Here is a 19,340-nt window from a genome sequence, read left to right on the forward strand (position 1 = left end):
GGGTCTGATGTCAGAAATGATCCTGCAAGAAATAAGGGCACCAAGCATTTACCTAGTCTCTGTTTTATGTTTGTATTTTCATTTTTATCATTGCTAAGCACTGCTATAGAATTCTTACTAAAATGTTGTTTCCCCCTGTAGATTAATATAACCATTTAAATCTTTCAGCTCTCAAAAGTTGTTCCCTTCGAGGAGAGAAAAAGGGAGATGGGGACCACGCTTGTATAAATGGAGGCAGAGAAGTCAGAAAAAGTTGTCGATCTAGGAAAAACAGATTTGAAAGTTTGAATCAGAGTTTACTATTTGACCAGCTAGTAAACAGGTATGTGGGGATGTTCTGATAATAAGAATAGTTTCCAAAGTAAAGCTTTATTCTGCAGATGTTTTTTGATGTCCTCCTGGTGTACTTAATTCTTCCTTCATTCAGTTGGAATTATTTCCCCATCTTCCTCTGGTTGCTTGCAAAGCTTTGGAATGTATATTATTTTAGCTAATAGCCTGTAGATTTTATACTTTCAAATTCTTACACTCCAATTTTTATCATGAATGCTAATGTAACTGCTGAAAGGAGGTGGTTTATCTTCATTCCGTATATGGGTGGGTTCTGATAAGGATCCATAAAGCTTCAGTTTCTGCTGCTGCATATCACCTTCTTTCCAACTTCTAAGATAACCGACGCTTGGAATGTCCCACCTTTTTTAGGACCTCTGTGTCTTCATACCCTCCTTTGGTTAGCTAGCGTTAACTTCTGCTGCTGGTCTTGATTTTTGCTTTCCCCTTTGCTGTGAATAGATGGCATTGGGCCAGTCAGTATTTCTCAGCCTAATCTCCCTTATTGGATGGTTGAGAGGATAAATGGGTGAGATGAGAATGATGTATATCACTCAGAGAAAGAAAGGGCAGGGTAAAAATATGATTAATAAAATAATTACCAAGCATGTGTCTGCTTGTAGTTCCCTCTTCTTGCTTTTTTAAAAGTCTGATTTTGTAGGGTAATATTCTGGTACACACTTGGGTAGAACAATTTTTAATGACAGTTACTTTGATAACCTCAGGATTTGTGCGCACCTTGATCCTGGCTAGTACATAACTATCTCCCAATAACTAACGTCACTTCTTTACCCTGCTGTGAAATGACCTGTGCTTGTTTCAGTGCACAGAAGCAAAAGTTGTCAGTTTTTTAGTAGGGAACTTTTGCCTTGTCAGAACAGATTTTTGACCCCTCTTTTCTCCACACCTATGGAACTCAGTTTCATTAAGCAGTGAATCACGTCAGTGCTTTGCTGATAAGTGCTGTAATGTGGTGCTCTTATGAAACCTGTGTGGTTTGCTATTTTATTTCATATCAACACTTAAATATTTCAGTACTGCTGAAGCTGTTCTTCAAGAAATGGACAATATTAACATCAGACGGAACAGGCGGTCTGGAGAAGTGGAACGGTTGCGCATGTGGACAGATACAGAATTTGTAAGTTCAAATTGGTCATTCATTCTATGTAGTACTTAAAATATAACAATTAATAAAATATCTGCAAGGTGATTTCTAATGATACATTGGTTGATTTCTAACGATGGTTGATTCATTTGTAAATGGCACACCTGTGAGATAAAGTTTCAGGTGTGGAAGGGAAACATTTTACACAAACGATGGTGAAAATGGGACCCCTTTTATAATGAAAACGTTGCCAACAGGAGCAGCATAGCATCTGGCAAAAAAAATTGGCGGAGATCCTGGCATCCTCAAATGTTAGACAACCCATCTGTCAGGCTGTGCTGTTTGCGCAAGCGTAATGCCAGCTTTGGTACCATGAGTATAGTCCCTTGCCTATTTTTGTAGATAATAAAGTTTTGATACGTATGATTGTCCTGGTGAACTCCTAAGGAGACATCAGTTATATAACTCTCCATCTAAAGGCTTGTTAGACGAGCTAAGAAAACTGTTTCATTGTGTTATCTGCCAGGCTATGTCTTCAGCAGGCTTCACACAACTTTTGAAGTGCCAGTGGCACATGGGTGGCTAAATGGAAGTAGGCTGTTGGGGAAGAGACACTTCCTCTCATGACCTGACTCTTTTGCAATGCTCCTCTTCCCCCAAGTAATTCTCTTGTTAGCTAGGAAATGGACCTGGGAAATGGTCCCCCCCCCCACCACAATCACTGGTTTACCTTTGTGATCCTGATCCTTGGGGCAATGACATTCTGTGCACTACACAGCCATAGGTTGGCAAGACTGGAGAATTTGAACATGCCAGTTTGGGGGTGCATCACCATTGGGTATTCCTAGTGAATTCCACAATGTTTTTGTTTTTTTATATAATTTTTTAAATTTTCTAATTACATCCAAACTACAAACAGAAAAAGGAAAAAGGAAACAAGGGGAGAGGGGAAAAAACAACATAAGAACACAGACTACAATTACAAGTATTGAATTCCCTTCATAATACAGTTATTTAAAGTTAAACTTTCTAATATGCTATTAGATTGGTAGATCTTATAAGATACAAACTACAGTCAGGATCAGGTCTTCTTCCCCCCCTCCCGCGTCTCGGTCTCAGTTCTCTTTGAACAGCTACAATAGCTGCACTCACTCCCTCCTCCCCTCTCCCCCCTTCAGATTCTGAATCTTCTTCTTGCTTGAACTCTTGATGATTAAGCACAAAATCCTTCAGCTGTACTTCCAATATTATCTTGTAGGCTTGGTCTTTATATCTAAACCAGATGCCTTCCGGAAATAACCATTTGTATTTTATATCATGCTTTCTCAGAAGAGCTGCAAACCTTTTGTATTTGAATCTTCTTTTCCGAGCTAAAAATGGAACATCCTTCAATATCTTAACCTTGTTGCCAAGAAAGTCCAAGTCCACGTTGATCGAATTGTATAAAATGGTGTCCCGAGTCTTCTTAGATGAAAAATCAATAATAATCTCGCGAGGCAGCTGACGTTTCATTGCATATTTTGAAGATGTCCGACGGACTTCCAGAATACCGCTTTTAAACTCTTCTTTAGTTGCCTTTGCGAATGACGCCAAAAGTTCCGACACCAAATCCTTTAAATTTTCACTTTCCTCCTCCTTCACATTCTGTAAACACAATACCGTCTGAGCACGATCCACTTGTAGTCCTATCAATTGATTCTTCAAAAGCTTTACTTCTTTATTTGTAGCTCTCATGAGTGTTGCATTTTCACAAGCAGATTCCTCTGCCTCGAGCGCTACATCTTTAATGGTTTTCACTTCATTTTCAACTGAGCCAACCCTTTGTCCGATTTCATTTAGCTTATCAACAAAGGGCTTCATAGCTTCAACGACCGACCGTTTAACCACCTCTTCAAGAGTCTCTCTCTTCCCCTGCAACACAGCAGAAACCGATTTGCCCACAGCAGGGCTCTGCTTTTTCGTCGCCATCTTAGGCAGGGGGAGTCCACCAACTAAGTTCCAAAACTCAATGAAGGGGAAGATATCCGAGCCTTCTTAAGCTTCAGCTTCCACCAATCCTTCGCATACGCTTAGAGTAACAGAAGGGATCCGCTTACTTACAGGTTTCCACCTTAAATCTGCTTGTTGCTGTTCTCCATGGCCCGGCAGCACACGATGTGCTGCGCAAGTCTGCCAGCCTCCATAGGAACAGATGGGCTATTTACCCCCTGGATCGACTTCAGGGGGCTCTTCCCGCAGGGCTCCGGACCCTGACCCCCTACCTGGGAGTCCTGGGGGTTAACCCTCGCAGGTCAACCACCCGGTCAGGCTGCTCGGCCGCTTCCTCCCGGACCTGCGGAGAGGAGTGTCTGACATGGCCGGGAAAATGAAACCGAACCGTGAATTCCACAATGTTGAATGCGCCCTCTCCGATGCAGGCACATGCTCAAGTACAGGACTCATATTATGAAATAAGATATTCGTGTGATATACACTTGTATGTCTAGTTATATAACAACATGTCTATATAAAGCTACTAAATAGTTTAGTTGACTACCATTTACTGTGTGTAGGTCGTGTTAAGCTGATGTTGGCTGATCTTTGATCATAGCAAGTGAACTTTTACTTTGCGAAGACAAGGAAGGAAGGCAGAAATATCCGGTATTCTGAGCTCCAGTTTTTTTAACGTGAACTACTGTATTTATTTTGCCTGTGTTTTTAGAATCATTTCTCTCATTTCTTTCCTTTTCCTTCTTTTACTGGGTATTATACAGTTTACGGAGTTGCTTCGAGAACACTGTGCATTCTCTTGTCCACTATTAAAGTAATTGAACATAATGCAAACTATTCTGACTTTATTCTTCTAGGAAAACATGGATATGTATTCACGAGTAAAGAGGAGGAGGAAATCGCTGAGGAGAAATAGTTATGGAATCCAGAACCACCATGAAGTTTCCACTGAAGGGGAAGAAGAAGGTAATGATGACAGAGGTTAGCTAGTTTTGGTATACACTATTGAAAGTGATTATGCAAAGAAGTCACTATATGGGTACTAAATTATGTGAACACAAATATGCTGATATGTTCAGATTTGATCTCTCCCAGAGAACAAAATAACCTTATTGCCTAAATATTCAATTAACTTCCTAAAGCTCATTATCTTCTCCAGTTTAAATGCTATCGCTCATCATGAAATTTATCCCAGTATATTAAGGAAGAATACCATTTGAGCGAAAAATATTACATATTTTATAAAAGCAAATGGTTTATAATATTAACAGTCTTTTAAATAATGTTATAGAAGAGCTGTCTTTGCTTGAAGTTTGTATATCATTTCTGTGAATCTCTCCTTTCTAGAATCACAAGAAGAAGATGGAGATATTGAAGCAGAGGAGGCAGAGGGAGAAGAAAACGATCGTCCTTATAATCTGAGACAAAGAAAGACGGTGGAACGATATCAAGCGCCTCCTATAGGTAAGGGAAAGAGAGCTGAAACCTAATTTCAGCCATGATCGATAGAGCCTGTTATGGTTGTTGTGGGTTTTCCGGGCTGTATTGCGCCAAGACCACGGCAATACAGCCCAGAAAACCCACAACAACCATCGTTCTCCGGCCGTGAAAGCCTTCGACAATACATAGAGCCTGTTATGTCTGAATTTCTAACATTTGTTCAACTAACTTGACTAGTGTTACCCTAAGTGTTACCCTAAGGCCACCCGGACTCTTTCTTTTGCTAGTTGACTTGTATCTCAATGTGTTTAGTTTCCTCTGTGGATCGATTTCATTCATTCAGCAGCAGAGATTCCTCAACTACCCCACCCTTCATCTGGTTAGAAAAATAATGCTAATTTCAATGTTTCTTCAGTTGTATGCTTTGGGCGTGTACTGTAAGTAGGATTTCTTCTTTCCTCTAAGACTTGTTCAGTGAAAAACCACATAGGTGTTGCTATTTAGCATTCTGTAACTTATCTTTTTTAATGGCACTTCTCCTAGCTTTTAGATACATTGGGAAGCAGAGAGGTTTTGAGGCTGGCTTGATTCCTACCTTTTCCCATTAAAGAGAACTTGGAGAACTCACTTTACCCCATTCTTCTCTACAAGTTATCTGTGGAAGCCTAAGACTAGCATATATGTACTTCAGTGTGTAAATGTTTGGAATACAATCCCATGGAAGTGACCCATACTTAAGAAATTATTGGAACATGAGGAAACAGTTGAGATTGGAAACAGGAGGAAGATAGTGGGGTTTGACTTGCTTACATAAATACCTGGTTTTTGAGTTTTATTATGATACTTAATAGTAAGGGTATGTGTAAATCTCTAACAGAATTTTGTGCTAAATTCTCCAGTATGGTAAAACAGTTTGTCAATCTTGTATTCAGTGCCAGCTCACCAGAAGAAAAGGGAAAATGCATTGTTTGACATTCATAGATCTCCTGCAAGAAGAGGTCATATAAGGTAAATGACAAATTTTCCATATATATTTTCTTAGTATATGGAATTTTAAAAAGAATTTCACACTTGGAAAAGTATTTAGTTAATCGGCTGCATAAAAACAAAAATAAGCAAATACACTTTGATGTTTTAACTCTGTTCATTTCAAATAAAGAGGATGAAAGTTTTATTGCATAGTAGTAATTAGGGTGGTGCCATTTGGGTTTCTAATTCGGGATAAATGCCCAAATTGGACCCGATTTGTAAAGATTTGGGATTTCTGAATCGGGCCCAGCATGCTGGCCCTGATTTGGAAATGCCGAATCAAAGCTTCCTGAAGTTATTCGAGTGGCTTTGGGAAGCTTTGGGCTGCTTTCAAACCCCATGGCTGGCTCCAGAGGAGGATCCTCCCCACTGACCAGCTGAAGTTTAAAGGGCCCTCTCCATGCTTCAGCTGGCTGATGGGGGGGAAAGGGCCCTTTAAACTTCAGCTGGCTGGTGGGGGGATCCCTCCCGCTGTCCAGCTGAAGTGCGGGAAGTCCCGCCGCTGCTTATTCCACCCAATGGGAGGGGGAGGAGGGAACCCCCTCCTTCTCCTCCCATTGAGTGAAATAAATGGTAGGGTGGGAAGTTTCGGTGTGTTCCGAATCTTCACGGAGCATACCGAAGCAGGGCAATAAGCAGTTTCCGAAATAGCTTGCCGCTTCAGAAATCGCTTATTTCCAATTCCTTACCTCGCTTCGGAAATTCTGAAGCAGGAAAACCGAGTCTTTCTGTCCCTGCACACCCCTAGTAGTAATGCTAAAAGTTTTTCTCCATCACACTTTATACAGGTTTTCCTTCTCATAAGGAAAATCAGGACTATTAGACGCCTCTGAAAAAGAGTGTACGAAGGCAAGGTTTCTTAGCAGGCTGTTTGCTGCGTGAGCTCTTTGTGAAACCGAAGACAACATAATCTTAAGATTTGAGTGTTTCACTGCCATTTACTTGTTAGCCCTGAACAAAAGAGTACATGCTGTTCCTCACTGAATTTTTTTTTGTTGTTTCTGCAGGAGAAAGAAGCATGCCATTCATAGCAGTGATACAACCTCTTCAGATGAAGAACGCTTTGAAAGAAGAAAATCTAAGAGCATGGCAAGAGCAAGGAACAGGTACTAAATTTTCTGCTGCTTTCATTAACTTGGACAAACAGCTGTGGGAGGAGGGGTTGTTTCCGTAAGCTTGACTGGCCATGTTTTTCATTCATAATAATGTGCAAATCTACCTTTTAAACCAATCAGTCCATTAGACCATCTAGCTCAGTATTGTTGATTCTCACTGCGAGCTTAATAGCTGCCTGTCTGCTGCAATTGGAATATATCCCCACTTTGATTTTGTTTCTTCCGTGTGAGAAGCAAGTCTGCAAGTCTTTATTTTCACACTGGTTTCTCTTTCTTGGAGGGGAGGGGCCATGGCTTGCTAGTAGAGCGTTCCCTTTGCATGCCAAAGGTCCCAAGTTCAATCCCCGGCATGTCCAATTGGAAGGATAAGATAGTCAGTGATACGAAAGGCCTTGAACTGAGACTCTGCTACCAACCTAGAGTAGACAAATACTAAATTTGATAGACTGGTCTAATTCAGTAGAGGGCTGCTGTGTCCTTCACATGCCAGATTTTTCCCATTAAGATTAACTCTTTTTTCAGTGTGTCATTTTTGAGTCAATTGTTTGTACCTCTTGTATAACCTGTATATGGTGTAAAAGTGAAAAAAGTCGTTAAGACAATGAAACTAAGGTGACCTGAAACCAGTGGCATTGTACTCGATAAATAAATGAAAATGACCCTGCTTTATACTAGGTCTCAAGTAGTGACTTTTCTCGAGTCTGTAGCCGTTAGAATCTTTGTTAGTTAAAGATGCTGTGGTCTGAACCTGGGACCTTATATGTGGAAAACAAGTGGCTTGAACTCTATAGACCCTCTCTTGCAGACGTTTCTGTTCTATGGAAGCTCAGGTAAGACTAGCTTTGCTTACAGTATGTGCCTTTGGCCATCTGAGCACAGCCTTTCTTGACACAGGTACACATTTTCCCCCCTTTCTGACGTATGAAGTGACCTTCTTCTGAGTCGGACCTTTGAATGGCCTGTCAAATTACTGATGTCTACCGCAGGTCTCAGCATTGCATCTGGCTAAATTGAAACACATGAAAAATCGTCTAGAAATACTAGGCTGTATCCAACCACCTGCGGATTTTGCAGAATGGAACTTTCCAGCTTCCCTTTGTCATTGCAGTCCACTGAGCTCTCCCCCCCCCCCCAATTTTGTTTCTGGAAATTAGTAGAGTTCAGAACAGCAGGAAGGGGAATTGGCAGCAATCGCTTGCCTCTCTTTCAAAGATTTAAGTGCCAGTAAGTCTTCAAAACGTGCATGGCTGGGTATATGGTACTCTGTGCACATGTGCATAATTTCGTTGGATAGCCTCTCTCAGCAGCTAACTGAATCCAGCTTTGTTTGGGTTTTGTCTTGAGCAGATGTCTGCCTATGAACTTCAGAGCTGAAGACTTGGCCTGTGGAATCCTTCGTGAGCGAGTGAAAGTTGGTGCAAGTTTGGCTGATGTAGACCCTATGATTCTTGACAAATCAGTAAGCTCAATCTGTTTGTCTTTATATCTGTGCACTTTCTAAAGGAAATGAGTTAGCATGTACAATCTGATTGTAAAACTTGACCTTAAATGTACAATAAATTTAAATTACACAAGTATTAAATCAGTACCTTCAAACTTCTTTTTGTGCACTGGTCATTGCGTGTGCTAGACTAATTTGGGTAATATTTGTTTTCTGAGTTGTTTTGAAGGCACACTTTACAAGTGTTTAAACCCAATCTTTGATTACTCATGTTAATCAGCCTGGTTTTGAGTGTGGCCTCTGACCCAGCGCCAATTAAATGAGAAAACTGTAGTGAAAAGTTACTATCTTTTTCCTAGGTGCGCTTTGACAGCATAGGTGGATTGAGCAATCACATTCATGCACTTAAGGAAATGGTTATATTTCCTCTTTTGTATCCTGAAATCTTTGAGAAATTCAAAATTCAGCCACCAAGGTAGGTATATTTTGTCACATGTGGTTTATTAGTATTGTATGTCTTCTGAGCAAAACCTGAATCTTGTTTTGTAGAGTAGAACTCAGTAACTGGCAGTCTCTTTGCCACATTCAGCCTTATAAGGTATATGTACCTCACCCAGAGCTTGTGAGCCTAGAGGTAAAACAAAGAGTATGGACAGCGGTAACAAGACTAGCTGGCGTGCTAAGGGAGCCATCCTGAAAAGCTGGATGCTCGGTTGTCTTGTTGCAGAGGATAGGAAAGAAAAGCAATAAGCAGCAGGAATGGGTACTTCTTTTCTCTGTCTGCATGTGTAAAGATGTGATTTACAAAAAGAATAGCATTTTGTATGAATGTTTCTGACTTTTGAAGATACGTATTGAATTTTTTTTTCAGTTTGATGCAAATTAGTCAATATAGATGAGATTTTTTTTTGTTATTCAAAGCCTTAAAAGAATTTCAAGAAGTTACCAAAAAGCACTAAGTGTTTTGGTGACCTGACAAGTTTGTATAAGTGGGAGACAGCCAAGACAAGAGCTTTTTTTTTCTTATAGAAGCAAAATGGTTCAATTTAGACTTGCCAGTCTTTTCCCTGTCTTCCAGTTGTTGATCTTCTCTGCCCCCCTGCCTGCTTTTTAGTATAACCATTGCAGGAACGTTTGCAGTAAGAGTTGGAGAACATTATACCTTAACCTTATACGGCAGTCTAGCATTACAGTTATCATCTCTGGAAAATCACCTGATAATTGTACTTAATGTATGATCCTTTTGTAGTATGAAACAGTAAATTGACCTGATAAATTGGGCGCTAGCAAGATGTGAAAAACATGTATTTGTTTTGTGTTCATACAGCCATAGCAAGTGTTTTCTTAAGTAGTTTGCAATAAAGAGAATTTATAATTTAAAAAAAGGTTTCTCTATGTTTTTAATTTGTAGCAACTTGCATTTTCCAAAGCATTCTGAAAAGATGGCTGACTGTTTTCTCTAAGGGGGTGACAAATATATGTATCATACAAGAGAGGTAGTGATTACAATGTCTGTCCATTTATCTTCAGGGGCTGTTTGTTTTATGGTCCTCCTGGAACAGGTAAAACTTTGGTAGCTAGAGCTCTGGCCAATGAATGCACCCAGGGAGAGAGAAAGGTTGCTTTCTTCATGAGGAAAGGAGCAGACTGCCTCAGCAAATGGGTTGGTGAATCTGAACGGCAACTTCGACTCCTCTTTGATCAAGTTAGTACACAATATTTATTTTCTGTAAGGGACAGAGGGAAGCACTTTTGCAAACACTTTCAATAATGCCTGAAAACACCCTCCCTATTGCAGTGCCTGGGGTGGGGGTCGGAAAGGCTATCAGAATCTTCACCCATTCAAAACGAGGGCAGTGCAATGCAGGAACTGCTGTCCTTGTTCCAAAGTAGCTGTATTTGTCAACATGTTACCAGATCAGGTTGGCTTCATAATATCACATGTCAGAAATTGGATGCCCCTTTTGTAGATCTTCCACTCGCTGAAGTCTACACACATGCTATTTTGATTTCTGTCTCTTAAGGCTAACAAACGATAGTGGGACTAAAAAATGATAGAGGACTGCTGTAGAAGAAAGGTGCCTATTTTTTATGGGTACTTTGTTCTTATTTTTGTAGTACATTGCCATACTGAGAGCAATGGGCCACGACTATGCCATAAAAATTACGTGATGTATAGATCTGTATATACCTCTGTGTGTGCCAATAGATCTGGAATGATATTTTACCATTCCATTCTCCAGACAGTCTGATCTCTACATGAATGTTCAGGCTCTACAATGAAGTTGAAACCACCTAGACTTGCAATAAATCCTTGCATAACTGTTACACAGTTGGGTGTTGTGAGTTCATTGACTGTCAAACTGTGAGGGAAACCTGTGCTTTACAAAAAGGCAGATTATCAGTGGTCCTCTGCCTGTCCACGATGAATGCAATACAGGGATAAAGCAATACATGAAAGACACATTTCATCTCAAATGAATCTGGAAGCAAAGAAAGCAATGACTTGTTAATAAGGTAATTTCTGTAGTAGGTGTTACTGAAAAGAACTGACGGAAAATGTGGAAGTAGCTCATGTTAATTAGGTAAGCTTTGTGGAATAAAGGTGTTTTTGTATCTTGAAAATAGTTCATGTTAGACATACCATTCAAAAAGACATAAAAACATAAGAAGAGAGCCTCTTGTATCAGACCAATTGTCCATCTGGTCCAGCATCCTGTATCACACAGTAGTCAGCCACAGTAGCCACTTCCTGATTGGATTATAAAGTCTCAGGGATCTCCACTTCTCCTTGAATCAGAAGAAGGGAGTTTTTACTCTTGTAAGCTTATACCCTGAAAATCTTGTTAGTCTCTAAGGTGTCACTGGACCCAGATTTTGCATTAGGCAGCCAGTTACTCTGGAGGGCCAAAAACAGGGCATAGAGGCTGAGGCCTTACCCTATGTTGATTCCTGATGTTGTTCCCCATGGATGATTGGGTGTACCTACTAGGAGTATGCACCCGAAAAATATTTGGGTTTCCCACTTCAGGCTTATCCAAAGCGGGAAAACAATTCCGGATTTGGGTGTTTAAATGCTTTGTTATGCCACTTATTCCTGAATCTTTACATAGCACACTGAAGCTCAAAGCAGCACTTTTCTTGCTGTTTGCAAATGGCAAGTGTTGCTTTCAAATGCCAGCTGCTTTACAGCTGATGGGAGGGGGATCCCCCATCAGCTGAAAAAAGCAGCCAGCATTTAAAAGGCTTTTTTCAGCTAATGAGAGGGGAATCCTTTCTCATCAGCTGTAAAATGGCTGGCGTTTTGAAAGCAACACTTTTCTTGCTGCTTGCAAGCAGCAAGAATAGTGTTGATCTTTGCCAGAAACTTCTCAAAGCTATACAAAAAGCATACTCCTGGTACCTGCTTGGAAAGGAATAGGTTTATTTATTTTATTCAACTTCCACCTCGCCCTTCCCGCAAGTGGGCTCAGGTTGTAACAGCAGTGCAAAGACCTGCAGCTTTTTTGAGCCTGGTTGGAGGAGATAGAGTGGCATGATGTTGATCTCTTGAATTTTATTAGTTCAGCCCTGCAAGAGCTGTGGTAATATTCTCCTGCATCTGCTACAGAGCATACGACAACATTAAAATCTCTACAAGGAGATGAGTTAACACAGTGGTTGTCAACCCTTTGTATTTTACGTTGCACTAATTACTATCAAAGAACCTAGGTCTCACCATGATAGAAAAAAGTCCTTGTTCCAAGAAGGGCATTTATATGTTCACAGACACTTAAGGACATAAAAAGATTGTAGAAACACAATGAATAATCCATGGCAAGTAGTCTTGGCGGGAAGTGGCTCAGTGGACACTTGCAGGGGGAATGGTGAATTAGGAGAAATACAGATTTTCCAAGGTTATTTCTCGCATACCAAAGGGCCACGTACAGATAATCTGTGGCAGGCAGGGTCTGCAGGAGACGGCACATGACACTCGCTGGTAGACTTCGGGAGAACAAATTCTTAGTACTTGTTATGAATACCTTGTGTCCCACCTACAAAACTTCTGTATCTCATCGGTGGTAATACTCATACTGCCAGATGAGAACCATTAATCTAATGCACATGAAATTCAGCTCTCACAAAATAATTGTTACTTATAATTATAATTTTATTTCTAAAATGGATTATTTACAATATATTGTACTGAATATTAAGACATCTTTCATATACTGTGAAAGAGGAGGAACAAGTCCGCAATAGCTTAAATACGCTCTGTCAAGTCCCATCTTTGCACTTGTTCCAAAAAACTATTAAAGAAGTTTCCTTGTTTTAGACATTTGTCTGTATAAAGTTGGTATTAAATAAATACTGTTTATAATATGTTAATTTAGTTATAAAGCCACTTTGAGATAGTGGGAAGTTATGATCATTTTCAAGAAGCTATTTCCAGTAACTTTTATGACATTTGTATGAAAGGCATTGGATGAGAAGGATATAGGTTTGCAGATTTTCCCACTGAATATGAGATCACATAGTTTGAAAGATCTCCTTTCATATGCAGAATTTGTAAACATTTGACTGCAAAACTGCATTCTTCAGTGGAAGTTTTAGTTGGTTACCTTTCTTTTTATGGTCCTTGAGATCTCCAATTTGTTGTATTTACTAATTTTCCTTCTCCCTGATTTTCCTATTACTTTTTGACCTTTTAAAAAAGAAAACACCCTCAAATATATATTTTTACATGTATCCCAGACTATTGGTCATGCTACAGAAGAAGGGGTAGTAAATTGAAAAAGTCCTCAATGTTTGTTTATAGCAGACTGAACTCCTTCTCCAACTATGCTCCTAAACTCTTACCTTCTAATGTTTATATTACTTTATATTTAATTTAATTTATTATATTTATATTCTGCCCTCCCCGCTTTCGCAGGCTCAGGGCGGATAACAAATACAAACATGTTTAAAAACATTTAAAAACATTAAATAATACATTTAAAAACATTTAAAATCATTAAATATAACAAGTCATGCTGCATAGTGGTTCATACATGCCTCTGTGTTTGCATAGGGGTGATGGTTTAACCCCCCCTTCACAGGGGGGGCGGGCACTGCCCGGCGTTAGCCATATGCCTGGCGGAATAGCTCTGTCTTACAGGCCCGGCGAAATGCAAGCAAATCTTGCCGGGCCCTTGTCTCGCAAGATAGAGCATTCCACCAGGTCGGGGCCAGGACTGAAAAGGCCCTGGCCCTGGTCGACGCCAGGCGGGCCTCCCTAGGGTCAGGGACACTTAAAAGATGTTTTCCGCCAGAGCGGAGAGTCCTCCGGGGCTCATATGGTGAGAGACGGTCCCTCAGATACGTCGGTCCCAGTCCGCGTAGGGCTTTGTAGGTTAACACCAAAACCTTGAACCTGATTCGGTACTCCACTGGCAGCCAATGCAGCTGGCGTAGCACCGGTGTAATATGCTCCCACACCAGTGCTCCAGCAATGACCCGCGCTGCTGCATTCTGTACCAGCTGTAACCGCCGGATCAGGCCCATGGGAAGCCCAGCGTAGAGCGCGTTACAGTAATCCAACCTAGAGGTGACCATTGCTTGGACCACTAGTCATGTCACGGGGAGACAAATAAGGGGCAAGCTGCCTGGCCTGCCGAAGATAATAAAAGGAAGACCTGGCAACTGCAGTGATCTGGTCCTCCATCTTCAGGGAGGAATCCAGAATCACCCCCAGGCTCCTAACCCTCGGGGCCAGTGTAAGTGCTGCCCCATCAAGTGTAGGGAGCCGGGGTCCCAAAGCCATCTCCCCATGACCCACATACAGGACCTCCGTCTTTGTGGGATTCAATTTCAGCCGACTTGGTCTCAACCAACCAGCCACAGCCTCAAAAGCACGCTCCAGGGCATCAGGGGCCGATCCAGGCTGCCCGTCCAACAACAGATAAAGCTGGGTGTCATCCGCGTATTGGTGACACCCAAGCCCGAAACTCCGCACCAGCTGGGCGAGGGGGCGCATATAGATATTAAATAAGAATGGAGAGAGTATCGCTCCCTGTGGCACACCACAAACCAGTGGCCTACGAGATGACACCCTCTCCCCGAGCGCCACCCTCTGTCCCCGATCATGGAGAAAGGAGACCAGCCACTGCAGTGCTGTCCCCTGAATCCCCACATCGGCAAGGCGGTGGGTCAAAAGCTCATGATCGACCGTGTCAAACGCTGCTGACAGATCCAGCAAAATCAGCAGTGCTGATCCGCCCTGATCCAGATGTCTGCGGAGATCGTCTGTGAGGGCGACCAACAATGTCTCGACCCCATGTCCCGGGCGGAAACCAGACTGGAAGGGGTCTAGGGCTGAGGTCTCCTTCAGGAAATTCTGCAGTTGCTTCTCTGCCGCCCGCTCAATCACCTTCCCCAAAAACGGAAGGTTGGAAACTGGTCGATAATTGAGCAGGTCAGCAGGATCTAATGATGATTTCTTCAGAAGAGGCCGTACCACAGCTTCCTTCAGCGCCTTGGGAAAAAACCCAGAGCTCAAGGACAGGTTTATAATCACCTCCAAGGAATCCCGAAGCCCGTCAACACTGGCTTTCACCAGCCATGATGGGCACGGGTCCAAGGGGCACGTGGTAGGCCATACCACATGCAGAATCCTGTCCACCTCTTCCCCGAAAAGAGGGCTGAAATGATCTAATATGGGTCCCGAAGACGACCAAGGGGCCTCTAGTTCATTTACTGTATCAACTGTGGCTGGTAAGTCACGGCGGAGAAGCAAGATCTTATCAGTAAAAAAGCTCGCAAAAGCCTCACAGCTTATCTCCAAATTCAACTTTTGATGGTCTCCACCTGATTGGGAGACCAATGAACAGACCACACTAAATAATTTAGCTGGGCGAGAGCTAGCTGATGCGATGGAAGCTGCATAATACTCTTTCTTCACAGCTTTCACCGCCATCTCATAGGACTTCATAAACAGCCTATAAGATGTTCTTGCTTCCTCGTCACGAAATCGCCGCCACACGCGTTCAAGTCATCTTAGCTCCCATTTTGTCCAAAAGTTACAAGTGCATGATTGGCAAAAGTCATATGGCCTATGATTACATCTTTAATCTGAGACATGACTTCTGCAGAAACAACATAAAAGACTAATCTTGAATTCATTTTGTGCAGTACAGAATAAAATGTGTAACCCCTTTGACCTGGATGGTGAAGTCTCCAAGCTTCAAAAATATGGTTTTCCTTGACTGAATGGAGAAAGGTTTTAGGCAGGGATTTTAAGTAGTATTATTCATCGATCAGTTTTGTGTCCAGAACACCATTAAAACAGATTCCTGACCAGAGTTACCTAGAGCAGTGGTTCCCAACGTTTTGGATATGGTGACTGTTTTCTCTCCAACTCCAACTGACAGCTAGCCACATGGGGAGGGGTGGGGGAGGAAACATGTCAGTCATAGCCCACTGACTGGAAATCTCAGCCTCTGAAGCTGAGAGCCAAAACACACGAGAAGAAGTACCTAGATTCAGCACGTGTTCTCTTACCTCAAGGTTTGCCAGGATCTGTAGGCGTCCTGGAAGCTTAAAGTTTAGCATTTACAGAGCAGCAGGAAGGGAAACACAGGCGCCTGTATTTCCCTTCCCCTTCCTGCTGCTCTGTAAATGCTAAACTTGTTCTCTTACCTCAAGGTTTGTTGGGAAGTGTAGGAGTCCTGGAAGCTTAAAGTTTAGCATTTACAGAGCAGCAGGAAGGGGAAGGGAAATACAGGCGCCTGTATTTCCCTTCCTGCTGCTCTGTAAATGCTAAACTTTAAGCTTCCAGGACGCCTACAGATCCCGGCAAACCTTGAGGTAAGAGAACACGTGCTGAACCTAGGTATTTCTTCTCATGTGTTTTGGCTCTGAGTCCGTCACAGTGACCCACGAGTGCAAATTTATTTGGTATAATGACCTATCTAGGGTCAGCCTAAGGTTTTCTGGAGCTCTCGGCAAAGTATGACCTTGGTGCCCATCTGGCATTCAGCATTCTGTTTGCTACAGTGCCCAACCATATGTTTTGAGAAACTTAAACATCACATCCTACTATGAATACCAGGCAAGTGGCATTCCAAAGTATACAGCCTTTGCACATAAGGGCTACTCCCCAACCTTTGACCTCCCCCTTTCCCATCACTCCCTTTATTCCCTCCAATTCTACGATTCTAAGAAACTACCTCTAGGACTCACTCAGGACACATTTTACTTGATTCTTTATCAGTGAACATGCGTATGCAGTGAAGAAAAAAATACTAACTTGTGACATGGAATCCAGGGTCAAGTCTTAGTTTCCAAATTATCAGCCAAATCCTTGCCTCATATTAAGCGGCAAAGTTGGTTCTTATAGGAGCCACTTCACACATGATGCTTTTCTTACAGAAATGTTATTATTCATAGGAAAATGTGTATACCTGTAAAGTTACTAGTTGCCAGTTGGCTCCCCCCATTATTGTTGCAAAGGGAGGGAAAGGTGGAAATGTGAAAAGTTTGGCAAAGAGGCAGAGGAGAGATAGAGAGCTGTGCAAAGGGCTGGGGCAGTCATTAGGAGGGCTGGCCTGTGACTCACTTTTGGAAGCTTCGTGACTCACTTCTGGGTCCCGATCCACAGGTTGAGAAACACTGATCTAGAGGTGCTCTAAGTCAAGTTTGTTGCGGTAACTGAAGATACAAAAGCACCTAACCTTTGGAGTATAAACGTGCAGCATTGTTTCATGCTTACTACAAATATTGTTTCCTGATCACCAGGCGTACCTAATGAGGCCATCCATAATCTTTTTTGATGAAATAGATGGCTTGGCTCCAGTTCGTTCAAGCAGACAAGACCAGATTCACAGGTAATACTGGTGTGTTACTTCTGAATATATTTAAGCATATTAAAAGTACTCATTTTTAATTTAACCTGGGCGAAGCTAAATGTCTTCTTGCGTATGTGGGGAAGGAGAACCTTACCTTAAAACAATTTGGCATGAAGAGCTTACTGTATAGTTCTGTGTGTTGGAAGCAGTGCACTAGGAATGGGATAACTCTGCTTGTGGAGAATATAAATACATTAAATATTACTTTTGGATTGGATGGTGATTGTTGGGTTTTAATCCTTGGCTTCTCCAGTCAAAGGACCTCAGGCAGCAGGTGTTAGGGGAAGGAAGCCCTTTCACTGCCAGAGTAGATGATTCTGAGCGAGTGGAACCAACGCTCTGAGTCAGTACATACAAAGTTGCTCCTTTGTATGTTTGTATACACGTTTGAATGACAATGATCTAGATAAAGTTGAAGAAACCATAGAGATGGCTGAACTGTACAAAGTTCTAGTTCAGCAGTTTTGTGTTGCTGTCTCCATTTGAAGTTCTTTTAATGAATAATGGTGCCTTTCAGGTCAGCATGAAGTTTGTCTTGGGTGTCAGTGTTTTTGATAAGCATGGACTGCTTAGCTTTTGATGGGACTGTCAGTGTACTTACTTTCAGCACTGTTGTTGATATGTTTTTGGAATTGGTTTATTTGCATGTTTTTAAATCTTTTGATCTGAAGGAAATTAATTAGAAAATGTTGTTTTAGCTCTATAGTATCTACCCTGCTTGCCCTCATGGATGGGCTGGACAACAGAGGTGAAATAGTTGTCATTGGTGCTACAAACAGACTTGATTCAATAGATCCAGCACTCAGGAGACCTGGTCGTTTCGACAGGGAATTTCTTTTCAGCTTGCCAGATCAAAAGGTAAAAATAAAAGAAAATTAAGACCAGTCTAATAATTTTTTAAGCTGCATGACAAAAAGATCTTGGCATTAAAAGAGACACACTACTCAGTACACTTAAAGTGTAATCATTTTGGCCCAAATCCAACATCTGTTTGAGGGTGCTTAAGCCCATTAAACTCTGTGTTGGATGCAATCTATATAATTAAGTATGCTGTTATTTTGCGGCAACACTCTTCTCCCCCACCCCTTCCATTTCATAGGTTTCTTCAGGATTTGCGTGTTTTTTTTCTTTTATTTTTAAATTACCTATGCCAGCTTTTGAAATGAGAAGAACTTACTAGTGCCAAATTAGGCTGTTTGTCCTGTTATCTTAGTTTTGCAGAGAACTGTCTCTAGGTAAGTAGTAGTACAATATGAGCTAACCTTCTTCCACATTAACATGCTTAGTGGAAATACCAGCTTTTACTTGAGAATTGAGAAAAAATACAGCTCTTTGTTGTAACATGAAGAGGCTTGGAACTTGCTGGAAAGATCCATGTTAAACTCAATTAGAGTTTAGATCAGAATTTAAATATTGTTGCTTGGTCATGGGTATAACAGCAAACCATGGTTTGATGCTATGTGAACAAGCCTGAGGTATCTTTGGGCTTCCATGCTTTCTCTTGCCCTTGCACACAAACAACTGATTAAATAGTTCTGGGTTCATTTGGCAAGCCATGCTTTGCCATCACATCCTAATCAGCAAATTGTGGTTTGATGCTTGGCCTGTGGTACAAATTCTAGGCTACGGCTTGAAATCCTAGTCTCGTAGGGAAGTGCTGCAGAAAGGAGACCAACAAGCGGGGGCGATTCCTGAAGGCTCTTTCACATAGCACCAAACCATGAGTTAACTGTTATGTATGAATCAAGTCTCCGTGGATTATAACATGAGTCTCTTAATTTTGTTAGGTGTGTTTTGCTCTATTTTGATCTTTGTTGAAATTACTGCTTTTAAAATAATGTTCAGTTAGACTGACATAATCAAGCATTTTGTGGTATTTATCTGTGGTATTAAATAACTTTCGGGGGGGAGTGCATATTTGCTTCGTATTAAATGGAAAGTCATAAAACAAGTGTCACTTGCTACAAAATTCCTGATGGTTTTAGAGCAAAAATACACCGAGATTTAACTGGAGTATTCTTAACTGG

General features: G+C 41.5%; 1 protein-coding gene across 2 annotated transcripts in view; it reads left to right on the forward strand.

The window, feature by feature from the left end:
- Window positions 1–19,340, forward strand: part of ATAD2B (ATPase family AAA domain containing 2B) — a 101,581-nt gene that overhangs the window by 16,508 nt on the left and 65,733 nt on the right. For both annotated transcript variants that reach the window (XM_054994012.1, XM_054994083.1), the window contains exons 4-14: window positions 169–322; window positions 1,366–1,468; window positions 4,282–4,390; window positions 4,772–4,888; window positions 5,797–5,872; window positions 6,901–6,999; window positions 8,356–8,467; window positions 8,809–8,924; window positions 9,980–10,154; window positions 17,204–17,292; window positions 18,012–18,171. In XM_054994012.1, coding sequence (XP_054849987.1) covers window positions 169–322; window positions 1,366–1,468; window positions 4,282–4,390; window positions 4,772–4,888; window positions 5,797–5,872; window positions 6,901–6,999; window positions 8,356–8,467; window positions 8,809–8,924; window positions 9,980–10,154; window positions 17,204–17,292; window positions 18,012–18,171 — 1,310 coding nt within the window. The remainder of the gene's footprint in view (window positions 1–168; window positions 323–1,365; window positions 1,469–4,281; window positions 4,391–4,771; window positions 4,889–5,796; window positions 5,873–6,900; window positions 7,000–8,355; window positions 8,468–8,808; window positions 8,925–9,979; window positions 10,155–17,203; window positions 17,293–18,011; window positions 18,172–19,340) is intronic.

The sequence above is a fragment of the Eublepharis macularius genome, chromosome 1, assembly GCF_028583425.1.
Source record: "Eublepharis macularius isolate TG4126 chromosome 1, MPM_Emac_v1.0, whole genome shotgun sequence".
Lineage (NCBI taxonomy): Eukaryota > Metazoa > Chordata > Lepidosauria > Squamata > Eublepharidae > Eublepharis > Eublepharis macularius.